Here is a 14,556-nt window from a genome sequence, read left to right as displayed (position 1 = left end):
CATGTACAATTTCTTGTTTAAAGTAAGGATAAACCGTCAGCCCGCAGTCGACACTCTGTTAACCAAAAAAAACGTTTTTGGCCGAAAGCATGCTGTATACATTTTAGTTGAGTTCGTTAAAATAAGTTTCGAGAATAAACGCTTCATATCTAATAAAGGCCCCCTCTTAGACCCTTAAAATTTAAAAAACGCCGCGGGTGTTTATTACATCATTTACGGTGTGCAACCTCCTATCTTTTCTATAGCAAAGCGATCAAACGGAATATAGTATATGATGTATAAATTTATATAATATACATTTGATGCATAAAAGGATGAAAACGGTGAAAATGGATGTATTATACCCGTATAGACCTTGTAGTAGCCTTTGTTTTGCAAAATACAGCTTCTGAAGACACAATCTTTTAATTTAAAATCGTACGGGTTCCGGGCATTTTCCCATGTGCCCCTCAGCTTTGGAATGCCCTTCCACGGGAGCTAAGAGTATGCGATTCTGCAGGTAGTTTTAAGAAAGCCCTGAAGACTTTTCTTTTCAAAAGGCCTTTTTTATGAACTTATATAAGAGATTGGTCTCAAGATTTTGAGATTATTATTTTTATTTTTTAAGGCAAATTTCAATTTTTTATCAATGTGAAGCGCTTGTGGACTCATAACAAAACAAGCGCTATAAACAAATAGAATAGATTATCATTATTATTATTATTATTATTATTATTATTATTATTATATATTATTAAATGGTGTTTGATTTTATTTCTATCGGTTCGATCTGTTGAAGTAGCCAGGTTACTCTTTTTGAAAAGTAACTAATTTATTGAATACATGTACCCACCTCTAATCAGCAGAAACAGATGTGCTTAGTACGTCTGGCGATGAAGTAATTGAAGTGGCCTCGCCAAGTAAGAATTTTTTTACACTTGCTCTCCCAGCCGCGAGGCAACTCGATCGAGGCGAGAGAAAAAGTGCATGTGTTGGAGCACTCTTTTGGATAATCATTGTTGTTGGCTTATGTAGAGGGGTCAAAACTCTTCTTATGCTCATTAGCCTGTGTCGCAAAGCGTTTGAGCTGGAGAATGAAGTTCGTAGAGAAAGTTTGTACGCGAGAGAGACCAATTTCGCTAGATAACTGGTTTGCGAACGTTTCATACGCGGACCACATGCTAAAAAAACTGTCTGGGCTGGGGGGGTGGCCCTCTTTCCCAGGACGGTTTTCTTTATACAAACGGGACCTAGGTTGTGCCACCTTCGTAGAATATTTTTATGGCCATCAATTTTACTGCTGAGAATCAGTAACAAAAAAGAGAGATCGACTTAGAAGGTTAAATTACGTTCTGACAAACCGGCGTCTGGAAAGGGCATTGAACCATAGCACTTACTTTTCCCGTTTTCTTAGATGTCGTGAAAATAACGTACTTAATTCTAAATATCGAAATATTGAAGTGATAGACTTTAGATTTAACCCCCATTTACACGCGCTAAAAAAATCGGCACGGCACGCCTCCGGGAGGTAGTCTGGTCACGCCTAAAATTTTGAGCACTGGTGCCAAACTACATTTGGGACAGATACGTTTAAACGTCTAAAATTGGGAGTGCTGTGCCGATTTTTTTAGGGCGTGTAAATGGGGTTTCAGTTGTTTGATCCACTCTTCGTTGTCAAGCCGCATCCTTTTTTACCGAAGACGTAAAAACATATGCATACATTTCACATTTTACTCTATTTTCAACACTTCAGCATGTCTTATATATCCTTAGCTGTCGTATGGTCTGGTCGTCTGGGGCCTAGCTGCTCGAGCCCATTTAGAAACAACTCCAGTGCTCCAAATAAGAGTGGTTCGTTTAATTGATCCATTCAGGGAAGTTTTGTCTAAAGTCGCTTTTGTTAAAATTTGTCTCATTATGTAAAGATTTACCTAACAATTATTTGTTATCAAATCATACTGATGACACTTGGTTTACCATTGTAATCATTTCATTGTGATCATTGGTATTAATGTTAACTTTATCTTAAATATTTTTCAATATTGCAACTCCATATAGTCATGCAAATGAAGCTTTCGTTGTTGTTGTTGTTTGATGAACTTTACCCAGTGCCGAACTCACTACGCCATTCCATACCTTATTTCCTCCAATGTAATGCCAATATCTAGGCTATACTTTAAGCTCTCTTCTCCCCCCTCAAATAGGCCCTTCTACTCTGAGGACCTGTTTACACGGAGGTGGGGACCCCAGGTAGGTAAGGTAACCTGCTTAGGAGGGGTAACCCGCCTGTCCATATAATCTATCATTTTAATTTGATCAAGTTTACATGTTAGGTGGGGTGACTCGCCACAAGTTACCTCACATATCTGCGGTCCCCCACCTCACTAAAGAGGTGCAATACCGCTCGTTTATACCACATTTTTTGACCGTTTATTGCCTTGTTTGAAAGACTTAATTAAGTCTATGGACATACAGACCGAGTTTTTTTTTAATATAGAATTATATATGTTGGTGAGAGTTACAGCTAACATTGAGCTTTTAATTATTGCACCGGTGCTCTCTTGTCAATTCAACATAGGATCAACAGCTACTTGGATAACATTAACCCGGATAGTAAAGCAGTTCGCCTCATTACAACGAACTTCAGTAAAGCGTTTAACTGTATGATACATGAACTTCTTGCTACCAGATTAAAAAAGCTGCCACCGAATCCATATATTACCATTTGTTACTTGAACTTTTTAAAGGATAGAAAACAAAGGGTATGTTGCAACAACTTTGAGTGTGACTGGAAACCGGTTAACAAAGGGGCAACTCGAGGTAGCGTTAGTAGTCCTTACCTTTTTAACATCTTTCTCAATGATCTTAACATCACTTTAGGTAATCACGACGCTCTATTTAAGTACGCTGATGATTCGACAATTATTGCTCCTGTATGGAAGTATGTAGGCTAATTCGATCCAATCCAAGCAAATGTAAAGAGTTGCCGTTCAAAAAGAGAGGCAACCGCGATCTCTATTCACCTATCGGGATGATACCAAGCTGTAAAGAAGTATAACTTTTGGGCGTCACGTTCCGATGTGACAGCAAATTTTCAGTGCACGTAAAGAACAAACTTATTAAAGCTAACAAATCCCTACATATCCTTAGAACGCTGAGCCAAAAAAAGGGGTACAATAAGTCAGAAATAGACCTTCTCTTTAATACAATAGTTCTACCTAATATCAATTACGCATTATCTGTCTACGCCGCGTCCGAGTCTGATCTGACACTTGTTCAACGTTTCTTAGACCGCTGTTTTAAAAGGAAATATACATCTTATATTTGTTCTAAATATTTCTAATTTTGACGTTTGGAATGACGTAGAAAGTTCTCCTAGCAAAATAATTTGCCAATCATATGCTCAGAACACACCTTTGACACAGGCCTTTAACCACCTGACTCCCTTGACGCTCTCTATAACGTCTTTTCCAATGCACGCCTTCCTTACGGGGTGTCTGTAAAACGCGGACCGGATACCTGCGGATGGCGGATGCGGATGGAAAAATGCGGATAATAAAAGGCGGATACTGGAAAAAATTGCGGCGGCGGGTGACTACAACAAAAACTGTCACTAATTTGGACAAATAAATTACGTTACTAAAGAATGTTTTTGTCTATTATATGATAGTTTGGTACCCACCATCGAGGAGCAAAGCACGTATATAAAGTTGTTGGGACAACTTTTAATTTTTGAAGAAAAAAAGACGACATTTCCTTATAAATAAAAAAATGGAGGAAAAAATCGTCCTGTTTTCTCAAAAAGGAGCCTGGTCTTGAAAAGCCATACTATACCTAGCCTGTGCCAGGCTCTCGGTCAGTGCAGATGAGCGAAAAAAACCAACGATCAGAGAAGCGAAAGAAACGCAGGGAAAAGGGGGCATTTGTGTGGCCTTCATTCCATTTTCACAATTTTACGCAAAGCTTCCATCTATCGACGAATACAAAGTGTTGATCAGGTGTAGACATTGTTAAAATATTTATAAAGGTTTCTAAAGAAGCAGCTTGATTAATAATTAAACATCTTAATTTGTACTACAGAGTACAGACCCTTCGTAATCTTTGGTTACGGCAGATTGAAAGGAGCTGTCCAAATGAATTCGGTCCGAATTCTGCCCTTCACGTTTTAATTTTATGAGACTAGTTTTAGGTTGCCATACAGACGTTCTAAAAAATCACCGAGGATACTATTTTCGTAGGATAAAATTAAAAAGAAAGACAAATTAAACATACGGAGAGTAGCCGTCATTAACGCATTTCACTTTTAGTGACACTTTTTTTCGGGAGTGGAGTTTAGTTCAGTTTCAAGGACAGTTTACAGATTAGGCAATTTGTTTTGTACAATACCTTTTCGGAAAATAACCTTTGGGGTTGAAAAAGTCTGTTTTTTCTTGTCAATCGGCAGTATATTTTGCAGTTTTAAAATTGGAATTCATCATTCGTGCACTTACAAATTCCCAAGGTAGAAGAATGCATTCACACGATAAGCGGAGTTGATTGACATCTGCCAATACTTGCGTTCCTCCTTTTTTTGCTGGTTGATGCACAGGTAGCCCAAACTCTGTGGGATTTCGTTGAGACTTTGAATTCATAAGCCAGTGTATAAAAAATAAACAAAACACGTCCTAAATTTCATTTTTTTTTTTTTTACAAAAATAGAAATATTTTGCTTGTTTCCAGTTCTTCTACGCATATTATCGCCAAATTACACTTCTTACTGATTGGTTCCACACCCCTTAGCTAGTTACTCGCTCAAATGTCCAGGGATAGCTTAGACTATAGGGAGCTGAAACTGAAGCTTGAACTGCATGTTAATAACTTTGGTTAAGAATGAGAATTAAAGAAAGAAGATAAAGAAGAGAAGTCAATGAATTCTTGTGTGTCAGTGGAACTGTGCTAGTCCCCGTCAAGTCCGGCATCCTTTAGCAACTTTTTTGTGCTAAAATTTCCCCTCTATCTAGTCTTGAATAACCAGAACAATAGGTGGATTCCTTTTTAATTTCTACCTTAAGCACGATGAAGTGATTCCCGGAGAGAATTAAAAGCAAAAAGTTTTATATTTAAAACTAGAATCAGGAAGATTCGGTTTTTGCTTTGGGTAAGAGGACTACTTACTGAGAGTAGTTTTCTACCCCTCGACCCGATTCTAAAAAAGGCGAACAAATGTATATTTGACAGTGGTTCTAATTAAGGAGGAGGAACGAGGCGTGATTGTTTCTGTGGTGTTAATGAAAGGCATTACAGCTTTCAAAGGACAGAGAAACAACCTTGAGTTACCTGTGCCAACTATTGACAACATGTTCTGTACGTGAAGGGCCCAACCATATGACATCCACTTGAAAGAAAGATTTCTTTAAATTACTTTTTGTGTTTGTTTGTTTGTTGGTTTTTTTGCTATCTGCATTTTCTCGTTTTTCTCTTACTTTTTTCGGTTTATCCGCATTCTTTCCATCTGCCTTTAACTATCCGTATTTTTCCATCAGCATCCGCCATCCGCAGGTATCCGGTCCGCGTTTTACAGACACTCTTCCTTACGTTGTTAAGTTTCTTTAACAAAAGCTCTCTGTCTAACAATCTCTCCTTTCAATTTGATTACGTCTACATGGTAGGTGCGCATGCGACTGTACAGTGCAAAGTACGCAATACGTGGGAACCACCTATTAGTTGAGTCAAAGAAAGTAAACTTCAATAAACATATAATCATAAACTGTTTTTATTTTTATCTTGAAAAAAGCTGTGCCTATTGATTTTGCCAAGGCAAATGATGTTAACATACTCTGAAATCAGGCCAAATAGATCCTTCGTTTGCATCTTTAAAAAGCCGTGCATAGTGATGGCGGCTAATCTCGTCTCTTTCAGTCGCATTAGAAAACCCAATTTCATCATTTTTCAACGATTTACTTAGCCTAATTTTCATACCAAGAAGGTCTATAAAATTATACTAACTTTAAACAATAAAAATACAAGTAGTAAAAATTTTAGTTTTGTATCAAGCCTTGTCTAGCTATATTTCCAATACTTCAGGATTTGACATCTAGACCTTAACTGATCTTTCGTTGGAAATAGTTCTTGTCTTAGACAAATTCTGGTTTGTTTCTTGTAATTTCAACCCAATTCATAACTGTATTAACTCTTCCAACCAATTCAGAACTTTTCTAACTATTTTGGTAAAAATTCAATAAAGAACTCAGCACCTTGTAATGTTCGTTATATTGCTCTCCTTGTTTTATATTGACTGGGCAACCCAGCCTTATTAGAGAAATTTGACTGGGAAAGAGAATTATTTTCACAAGGAAATAGCCTGGAAGGTTTTATGCAGACGAGTTACTTTTAGCCAAGACTTGGGTATGAAGATGGGTTAGCTTATCAGTATAAAATCAAGGCGCGGTAATTATATTGAAAGAGTGTATTACTGATATTGCAATGTAAAGGTTTGTGACCATAGGGAGGGAAAAGGAAGGAGAGCTTCTCTTCTTCTCAACTGTAAACGTGTAGTCAACAACTACAAGACACCACACCACCATTGTAGAATTCTAAATCCTGTACTAAGGACGCTATCTATTAAAGCTCGAATAAGTACCTGCCCCCTCACTCATGTATTTTTATTAAGTTTTAATTTTTTTTGGCTGTGAAAGCTAGGCACTGGATATTTTAGTGCCATGAACTGTTATCAGCTAATTTAATGTCAAAATAAAATCTTGTTAAGATTTAAAAAAAGCTTCATTTCTCTTCATCACCCCATTAACCTAAGAAGGCATTAAACACCATTGTATTAGAAACAGGGTAACAGGGTTGGTAAAAATCAAGTTTTGTATATAAACCCTCCCTTGATATGTAAACCTTATCAATAGGACTTTCCTTATTTAAGAATGTAACTGCTGCTCTCTTTAGGTATCTCTGGTACACCCTTCTACGGTGAAGGCACCAAAGGTAAAATAATATTACTATTTATCACAAAATGAACATCTAGTGCAATTGTTATGTTTTGATATTTTCTTGGCACAGGTAAAACACCAATTCTGTCTTTGTTTGACAATAACTATCATGCATTAATGTATCCATATAGTTACTTTAAAACTTCACCAATACATAAGGTCTTCAAAGAAATTTTACCAGGACTTGCAATGTAGAGGATACTACATGGCCATGCAGAAAAAAAAAATAAAAATAATAATAATAATAAATAGGATAATATGAGTGAGCGTAGCAATCTAGTGAGATATTTCTTCAACAAGAGAAGAGAAATTCCGTTTCTCCAAGGGGCCATGTAATGTCCTCTTTTTTATATCAAAACACCAGTGATAAACCAAACAAAAACGCTTAACAGTCTTTTGCCTCGAAAGGCGCCAATTTTTATGTTGCCATAGCAATGGTGATATCAATTCACATGAGAAGTTTTTTCATGTTTTCGTGCGAAAGTTCACCTGGTATTTTTAATTGGTGTTTATATAATAAAAATGAAATAAGGACATGGTTAGTTAGACACCCATCATCCAAAACATGCTGATGTGTATAACGTCAGTTACATTAGAAGTTTATTGATCAGGGTAAACGTGAGTATATATAATACACCTAGTGGTAATTATCAAACTAGCATTGCTTGCAAAACAAGAAAAAAGTAAATGACTGCCATGCAGTTAATGAGATTTTTACCATTTTTATCAAATTCTGTTTCATTATTTTTTTAATTAGTGGGCACAGTAGTTGAAGACCATTCCTCACATGGCCTGGGAGGTAAGTCAAATTATTACCATATTATTACCAGAAAAATTTCAACCTACGTTCTTAAAAGTAAAAATATTTTGAGGAAACAAATAAAATATATCTTCAAGGTTTCAGCTGTACACATGGGCCCAAATATAATTATTATTCATTCAAAATAACCAGTTTCTGATTGGTTAAAACCACACACATAACATAAATTCACCATAACCAGCTACTGTGGACCAAATTTGGCAAGAATTTTGTCATATTGAAACAATGTTGTCAAATGATCTCAAAAGTGTAGCCAGGTTGCAGATTATTTAACTGTTGTCCAAAAAAACCTGAGGACAAGGTTCATTTGTTTAGGTCGTGAGAAACAAATGACCTAACAGTCGATGGCTGAACAGTCGGCGGAACATTTTAACCATTTTATGGCGAAATAAAGACATCTGCCATTTAGAGTACCAGTATATCTGCAAACTTGGAATTTTTTTTGGAATGAATAATATTATTGAATTTGGCCTTCATAGTAAAATGAAGAATTCTGCAGATCTCGGAGGGTGTTATCGGACAAGGTGGATAACACCCTCCGAGATCTGCATATGTGGATTCTATTCATAGTGCTCCTAGGTAATACTTAATGTCCAAAGGAAAATTTTCTTTTGCAGAGAAAACCAACGTGACCTCCAGAACCATTGAGTTGGTACGCTGTGAACAGCGTTTATTGGACGCCTGCCAAGGAGAGGACACCTCCATGCCATGCTTTCTTGTTCACTCATTTGAAGAGGTAATTCATAACTACAACAAAACCCCATTTACACACACTAAAAAAATCGGCACGGCATGCCAAATTTTTGGCAGTGTGCCTCATTTACCCGTGCCGAGACAACCTCCAGGAGGTAGTCTCGGCACCCCTAAATTTTTGAGCACTGTTGCCACATTACATTTGAGACCGATACGTTTACACGTCAAAAATTGGGAGTGCTGTGCCTTAAAAATCATCAGCACCGTGCCAAAAATTTGGCGTGCCGTGCCGATTTTTTTAGTGTGTGTAAATTGGGTTCAAGATATAGGTGGGGCATGTTTTAGCCTTGAAGCAAGTTATGAATCCAAGCTTTACGAGATAAAAATTCCAAACAGTAATGTTGTGGATGCTCAGGCCTGCATTGCTGAACTCACTGAGTTAGAAAGCATGACAGAAGACCAGGCGAGGAGTTTAATCAACTCCTGCCTCCCCAAGACCTGTATTTGAGACCCTCTTCCAGCATCAATACTGGAAGAGTGCATGGACGTCTTGTTGCCTGTTTTAACTGAGATGATCAACATATCAATTGGAAACTGCTAATGTGCCGGTGTAACTTAAGGAAGCTATGATAAGGCCTAAGCTAAAGAAAGAGTCCCTTGACCATGAAGTGTATTCCAATTTTATACCCATCTCTAACTTAAAATTATGTTATGTCCAAGATGATAGAGATCACAGATGACGTCAAAATATGGTAAAACAAAGAAGTGTACACGAGCAGCAGATGATGTACAGACCCAGAGCAACCACGAATCTATTTGTTTTATATACTGTACACATACCTGCCTCGTACCGCTTCACTGTTCGAATTTGTGCTGGTTTAGGCCCAATCGCTACTTTTCGTCTCTGCTTCCTCTTTTTTCTTTATCTTACTTGTAAGCTTATACGGTTTTTTCGGAAATTTTTGGAACGTCTTTTATTGCTCAAAGCAGAATAATGGGAACAGCGAGTCTCTCGTAGCGACGACACACGATGGCAACTGTTGTGAAGATTTCTTGTAGTTCAGAGATTCTCAAGTTGTCATGAGCTCTTTCTGTCTCCGTTTCTCCATTTTTCTTCTTTGTAAATAGCTCCCGCTGGACTTTTTTTTCGAGGCATTAATCCGACAAAACCGCGCGCCACGTTGAAATTACCATGTACCCGTACTCTAATAGATCATACGCAACGACCAATCACAGCCCGTAGCATCGCATCATAATTATCGCGCATATATTATAGATATTAAGTTTTTTATGTCATACCAAGATTAAGCAAATCACTCGTGACAGTTTCCACTCTATACTGCCCGAGAGCAACACCTAACTGGTATATGTATTTTACCTTACTTAGCTTTGCTGGCAAGCACGGGAAAATGCCGTCCCAATAGTGGTAGTGACCCTCAACCCCCAGAAGCAAAACAATTCTGGCAGGAAGGAGATTCTGAGGTGAGCATGTACAAAGGAACAACACATCTAACATGAAATCTCAAATACTGTTCCCATTAGAAAGTACATTCAATTTTATAGAGTCAAGTAGAGGCTGTTTCTTTTTGGAACACAGCAGTGGCGGATCCAAACCTCCAGAAAAGGGGGATGGGGGGGCAGGGCGGTCATTCGGACCATGACAAAAGTGAAAGGGGGGGGGGGTTGGCCAACCACCCGGGCGCCCTCTCAAGGAACCCCCATTGCACAGTAGTAGTGCACTACATTCAAATGTACTTAAGCTATATCTTAAATAAAAGTTGATTAGGTATACTCTCTCCTCGCTCTAGTAGTTTCTTCCTTTTAAGGAAGGGACAAAATGCTCACTATCATCTTTGACCATTAATCATATCCTCACTTGACAGGGGTCTCCGATACCTAATGGGACAAATGACAGGCTCTTTTTATTGGATGGCAGAGACATCCTCCATCGATGGCCGGAGAGGTAAACGATTTGAATTTGCATTATCGGTTATCAAAACTGATATTGAAAGTGCAATTGTCGGTGCAGACAGAATGAAAAGAAAGTCATGAAATAATTTTCCTACTCTTTCCTTAACTTTGTTCCAAAAAATGACCATTGGTCAAAGGTTATACTGAACTGCGAGACAGAGGAATCAGTCTAGTGAAACTAAGTAATAAAAAACATCCAGTAACTGTCAGATTTGTGCCTTACAGTTTGTACCATGTTTGGTGTGCGGTACATCGCCGACACACTGATGATATTGTCGCCATCATCAACTTCGGCCACACCCACCTTGATGAAGGAGTTCCAAGGTAGGTGAAATAATTAGCACCAAGACAATTAACTCTCGTATGGAATATGTATTCTTTCATTTGGATATTCAATATTTTCGTTTTTGGTTATCGCGTTCGTCAAAACGCATCCTAATCTGGTGTCCATGTGGCACTAAGGTAGAAATGTTCTAGCTATCACGGGCGACTGCAAATTAGCCGCCTCTATTAACTATATCAGGGGCACCTCGGCCGGGAAACTGGACTCCTTTCGACTCTATTTCGGATCCGTGATCTTTGCGTAAAATTTACGTTCGCAATTAAAATAGAGGCAATGTATGAAAGGTCGCACATAAGTTTAAACTAGAACCCGGCCAACTTCACGTTTAATCTCAACACTTTATATATTGCCTCAATTTCTTTCTCGATAACGTGATAATAGCGTTAACGTACGTAGCCAAAAACGCGTCAGTGGAAATCAAACTTAAGTGAGGAACGCGTATCCTCTAGTTTAATACTAATCAGTAACCGTAACCCAGTACTAAGTAAACGTTCTGATTATTTGTGTTTTGTGGGGGTAATCACTAATAAATTGGTGTGTTTTTTGGCATGTAACTGTCAGTTTAAATACATGTACCCGGCTAAACTTTAATTTGTTCTCAAGACCAGGGAACACTGAAAAATTTAGAGTCACCCCAGCTGTTGGGCATAGTGTGTCGTTTAGCCTTTTTATTCAGAAAGGGAGGAAAAGTCAACCTTTTTTTATGTGTATTTTCAGACAGCAACATAGACACACAGAAGCTCCGGAAAGTGATCTGTGAAGCCATGGAAAAATGCCAGCAGTTATCTGCGGAGAGGTACGTTCCTTGTTTATTGAGACAAGATATCGCTAACAAAACAGGAAAGAAATCCCAATATTTCACTAAAGGCTAGATTTTTTTATTCCTAAAATCGGCGCTGAGCATGATGCTTTATCTAAAATATAATTTTAGCTATGGATAAAATGTATTATTTAACCACGAGAAATCCATGACTAGACACACGCCTTTGTCGCTTTCATTCCTCGAAAATGGTCCCATAAATAATTGACCTAAGGTGGTGGAAAGCAAAACCGTGTTCGTTAAAATGTTTATCAACGAAGGAAACGATTGAAAAATCTACATTTCTGGAATATTAATGAGTAACATTATAATAAATAAATAAATAAATCGACCTATCATGCCTAGTTGAGGCTGTGAAAAAAGCTAAAGAAGCTGGTGCTTTGTTGTCTCAACAGAGGTACGTTTTTTTTTCCGAAACAAAGATTTCCAAGCTGATAATAGAGCGGGACCAATGTGTTTCTTTGGAAGTAAGCGAGGGCATTATTCCACGCACACATGCAATACAGAAGGCTTCACATATGAACATAGTCTCACGCTCTGTCTGCTCCGATTCACTGGTAACAAAAAGAGAAGAAAAGAACTCGTGAGCTCTATTAATGGAAGATTGTTTACTATGCAGGGAAAAAATTTCCGAATGGAGAGCGCAAAGAATTGCGCAGGATGAAGAATTGCGAGAAGTTGGTACAAGTGGGGGTAGTGCAAATTCCAGCCAAAAAAAAGGGGAAGAAGGCAAGGGTGACGATGGCGAGCGAAAGATCATTGAAAAGGTAAAGATAAACAATTCTGCAGAGTTCCTACAGCTTTCACGGAGTAAAAGGCAAATGATAGTTCAGTGTTTGTTGGTATGGGTTATGACGCTGATCTCGTCCAATAGCTGGTGACAAATGAGGTCTTTTGGCCCCTTTTATAAGAAGAAACGTGTTCCCGGGTAAGAGGGCCACCCTCCCAGCCGAGGCAACTTTGGCGAGCGTTTATATGAGAAATATATGTCGACCTCTTTACCCGAGCCGAGAGCTGCCTTCTCAGTTTTGCCAATGACAACAGCGCTCGGGCGTGCTCTGATTGTCTCGCTTTGTCGGAGTTGTAACAACAGGGCGAGATAAAGAGTTTATAAAATGGAGAAAAGTTGGCCCGGCTGTAAGGGTGACCCCACCATCGGAAAAGCGAGACCCAGCGAGGCAAGTCTTCCTTGTAAATATGACCTGGGTTACACAATAAGAGTTGACAATGAAGTAAACGTCAACCCTCTTGTTGATTATCATTAGCAGAGACGGATAAGAGAGGCGAGGAAGGTAAGAGTATCCGACGAGCCAGAAAGGGGCGTCCATATACGCCTCAGAACAAACTTGGGAACCAGGTCAAGGAAATTCAGAAATGGAGCTTAATTCCAGGTAAGACGCAACATTACGTTTCCAGGTTTTATTAGAACTTTAAGTCAATTTAAGGCTTGCTCCGTGATAATACGAGGATATCATTAATTTATGTTCTGTTCGGTTTCTGCTGTTCGTAAGATGGATTTGAGACAAGGTTTATGTTTGCTTTTCATGATATAGATTTGAACGGTTTTGTTTGTTTAAAACGCGATGGAGTGACAGCAATTTTTTTTGTTCGAAAACATGTTTAAAACTACTTCTCGATGGCATTAAGGTAAGCACAAGCGCAAGCACGAACAAGCACGAGTGCTCTTATTTCACCGTGAAAACGGCTCTCCGCATTCCCATTTATGCTACCGTGTGCGTTTGTGTTCACTAACACAAGAGTCCTGTGGTTAACTGCGCTCTTATGCTTGCGCTTGTACTTGCATCGCCAGTGAATCCAGGGCCTAAGACTCCAGTTTGCAAAAGATTAGAAAACGGTTTCATTACGTCTTCTTAAACATTATGGCAAACTAAAATCCCAGAAATAAAGTCCTCAGCTCCACAGAATAACACCAACGTTCATTTAGTCTTCACAGTCTTTCGCCGCGTGTTTAATGTTTACACAAATTATGGATTTCTTATAATTTTATGACAGGAGGTATATGACTGGGCTGGTGCTATGCAAGACGTGCCGTTATATTTTACGTTACACCGGGGTCAAACATTACGGACCCACGACGAGAGGGTTGGCCCTTTGGACGAGACTCTGGACCTCACGGAAAGAGTAAGTGGAGGCCGAATTTTGTGTAGCCTCATCTCTAAACTGACGGAGTTGTTTTATGGTCAAATAACTGAGCCTCGATTTTGTGAAAAGCCGAATTGGTGATTTTTGTGATTATCAAGCACCTTATTCATGTGGAAAGCAATCTCAATCTCTCTCTCAGGAATAATATGAGGCGGATAAACGAACATAAAATATTTTTTAGGTCAAACATGGGAAACCACTGAAATGCAATGTCGAGACAGGCAGCTAAACAGCAAAACGTGCAATTCCAATATGACGCTGTAAGATTCAAAAGCATAAAAAATATAACTGTGACGTATACGAACTTTTTTCGGTGATTGTTCTCCCAATTTTTTCACACAGGACGAGGAGGAAGTGACTTCGTCTTTTCCCTCTGAGGTTAGAAAGAACACAATAATGTATGGTTCGATTCTACCTGTAACCAATAGACCACCATGTTAGGGGAAAGCTGCAGAATCCGGCCCGGGAATGTGTCCGGAGGGGTGGTAACAGGTAGAATTGAACCATGCATAATCCGTGCATAATTCGTAAATTTAGAATGTATCGTGTTCTGTCGACATGAAAAGCACAGTAAATATAAAAAGCAATGAAAAGGATCTTTATAATACAAAGGTAGGTACAGAGGCAGATTTTACGCATTGTTGAACAGAGGTTTTGTCTACACCTATAGAGTAAAGACAGTTAGGAATACAAACGTAGTAGTGTCAATTTCCGAGATAAAGTAAGGGCCAACGATACAGGACCAGGATAAAATTGTAATCGGTTCTATCTTAAAAATAAAGAAAAGCCCATT

General features: G+C 38.6%; 1 protein-coding gene and 1 long non-coding RNA gene across 3 annotated transcripts; both read left to right on the top strand.

Moving 5' to 3' along the window:
- The first annotated feature begins 8,332 nt into the window (after positions 1–8,332).
- LOC140925388 (uncharacterized) lies at positions 8,333–10,429 on the top strand. The gene is made up of 3 exons (XR_012164395.1): positions 8,333–8,509; positions 9,854–9,948; positions 10,350–10,429. It is a non-coding gene; the product is annotated as an uncharacterized lncRNA (long non-coding RNA).
- Positions 10,430–10,669: 240 nt separating this feature from the next.
- Positions 10,670–12,992, top strand: LOC140925408 (uncharacterized). Of its 2 annotated transcripts, none has more exons than XM_073375373.1 (4): positions 10,670–10,761; positions 11,498–11,576; positions 12,220–12,367; positions 12,866–12,992. In XM_073375373.1, the coding sequence occupies exons 1-4, from the start codon at positions 10,671–10,673 to the stop codon at positions 12,983–12,985; spliced, it is 438 nt and encodes a 145-aa protein (XP_073231474.1). In that variant the 5' UTR covers position 10,670; the 3' UTR covers positions 12,986–12,992. The 2 variants fall into 2 exon arrangements, with proteins under 2 accessions (XP_073231474.1, XP_073231475.1); XM_073375374.1 differs by having other exon boundaries at positions 12,869–12,986.
- The last annotated feature ends 1,564 nt before the right edge of the window (positions 12,993–14,556 follow it).

The sequence above is a fragment of the Porites lutea genome (genome assembly GCF_958299795.1).
Source record: "Porites lutea chromosome 5 unlocalized genomic scaffold, jaPorLute2.1 SUPER_5_unloc_2, whole genome shotgun sequence".
NCBI classification, from domain to species: Eukaryota; Metazoa; Cnidaria; class Anthozoa; order Scleractinia; family Poritidae; genus Porites; species Porites lutea.
This window is presented reverse-complemented; position numbering and strand designations above follow the sequence as displayed.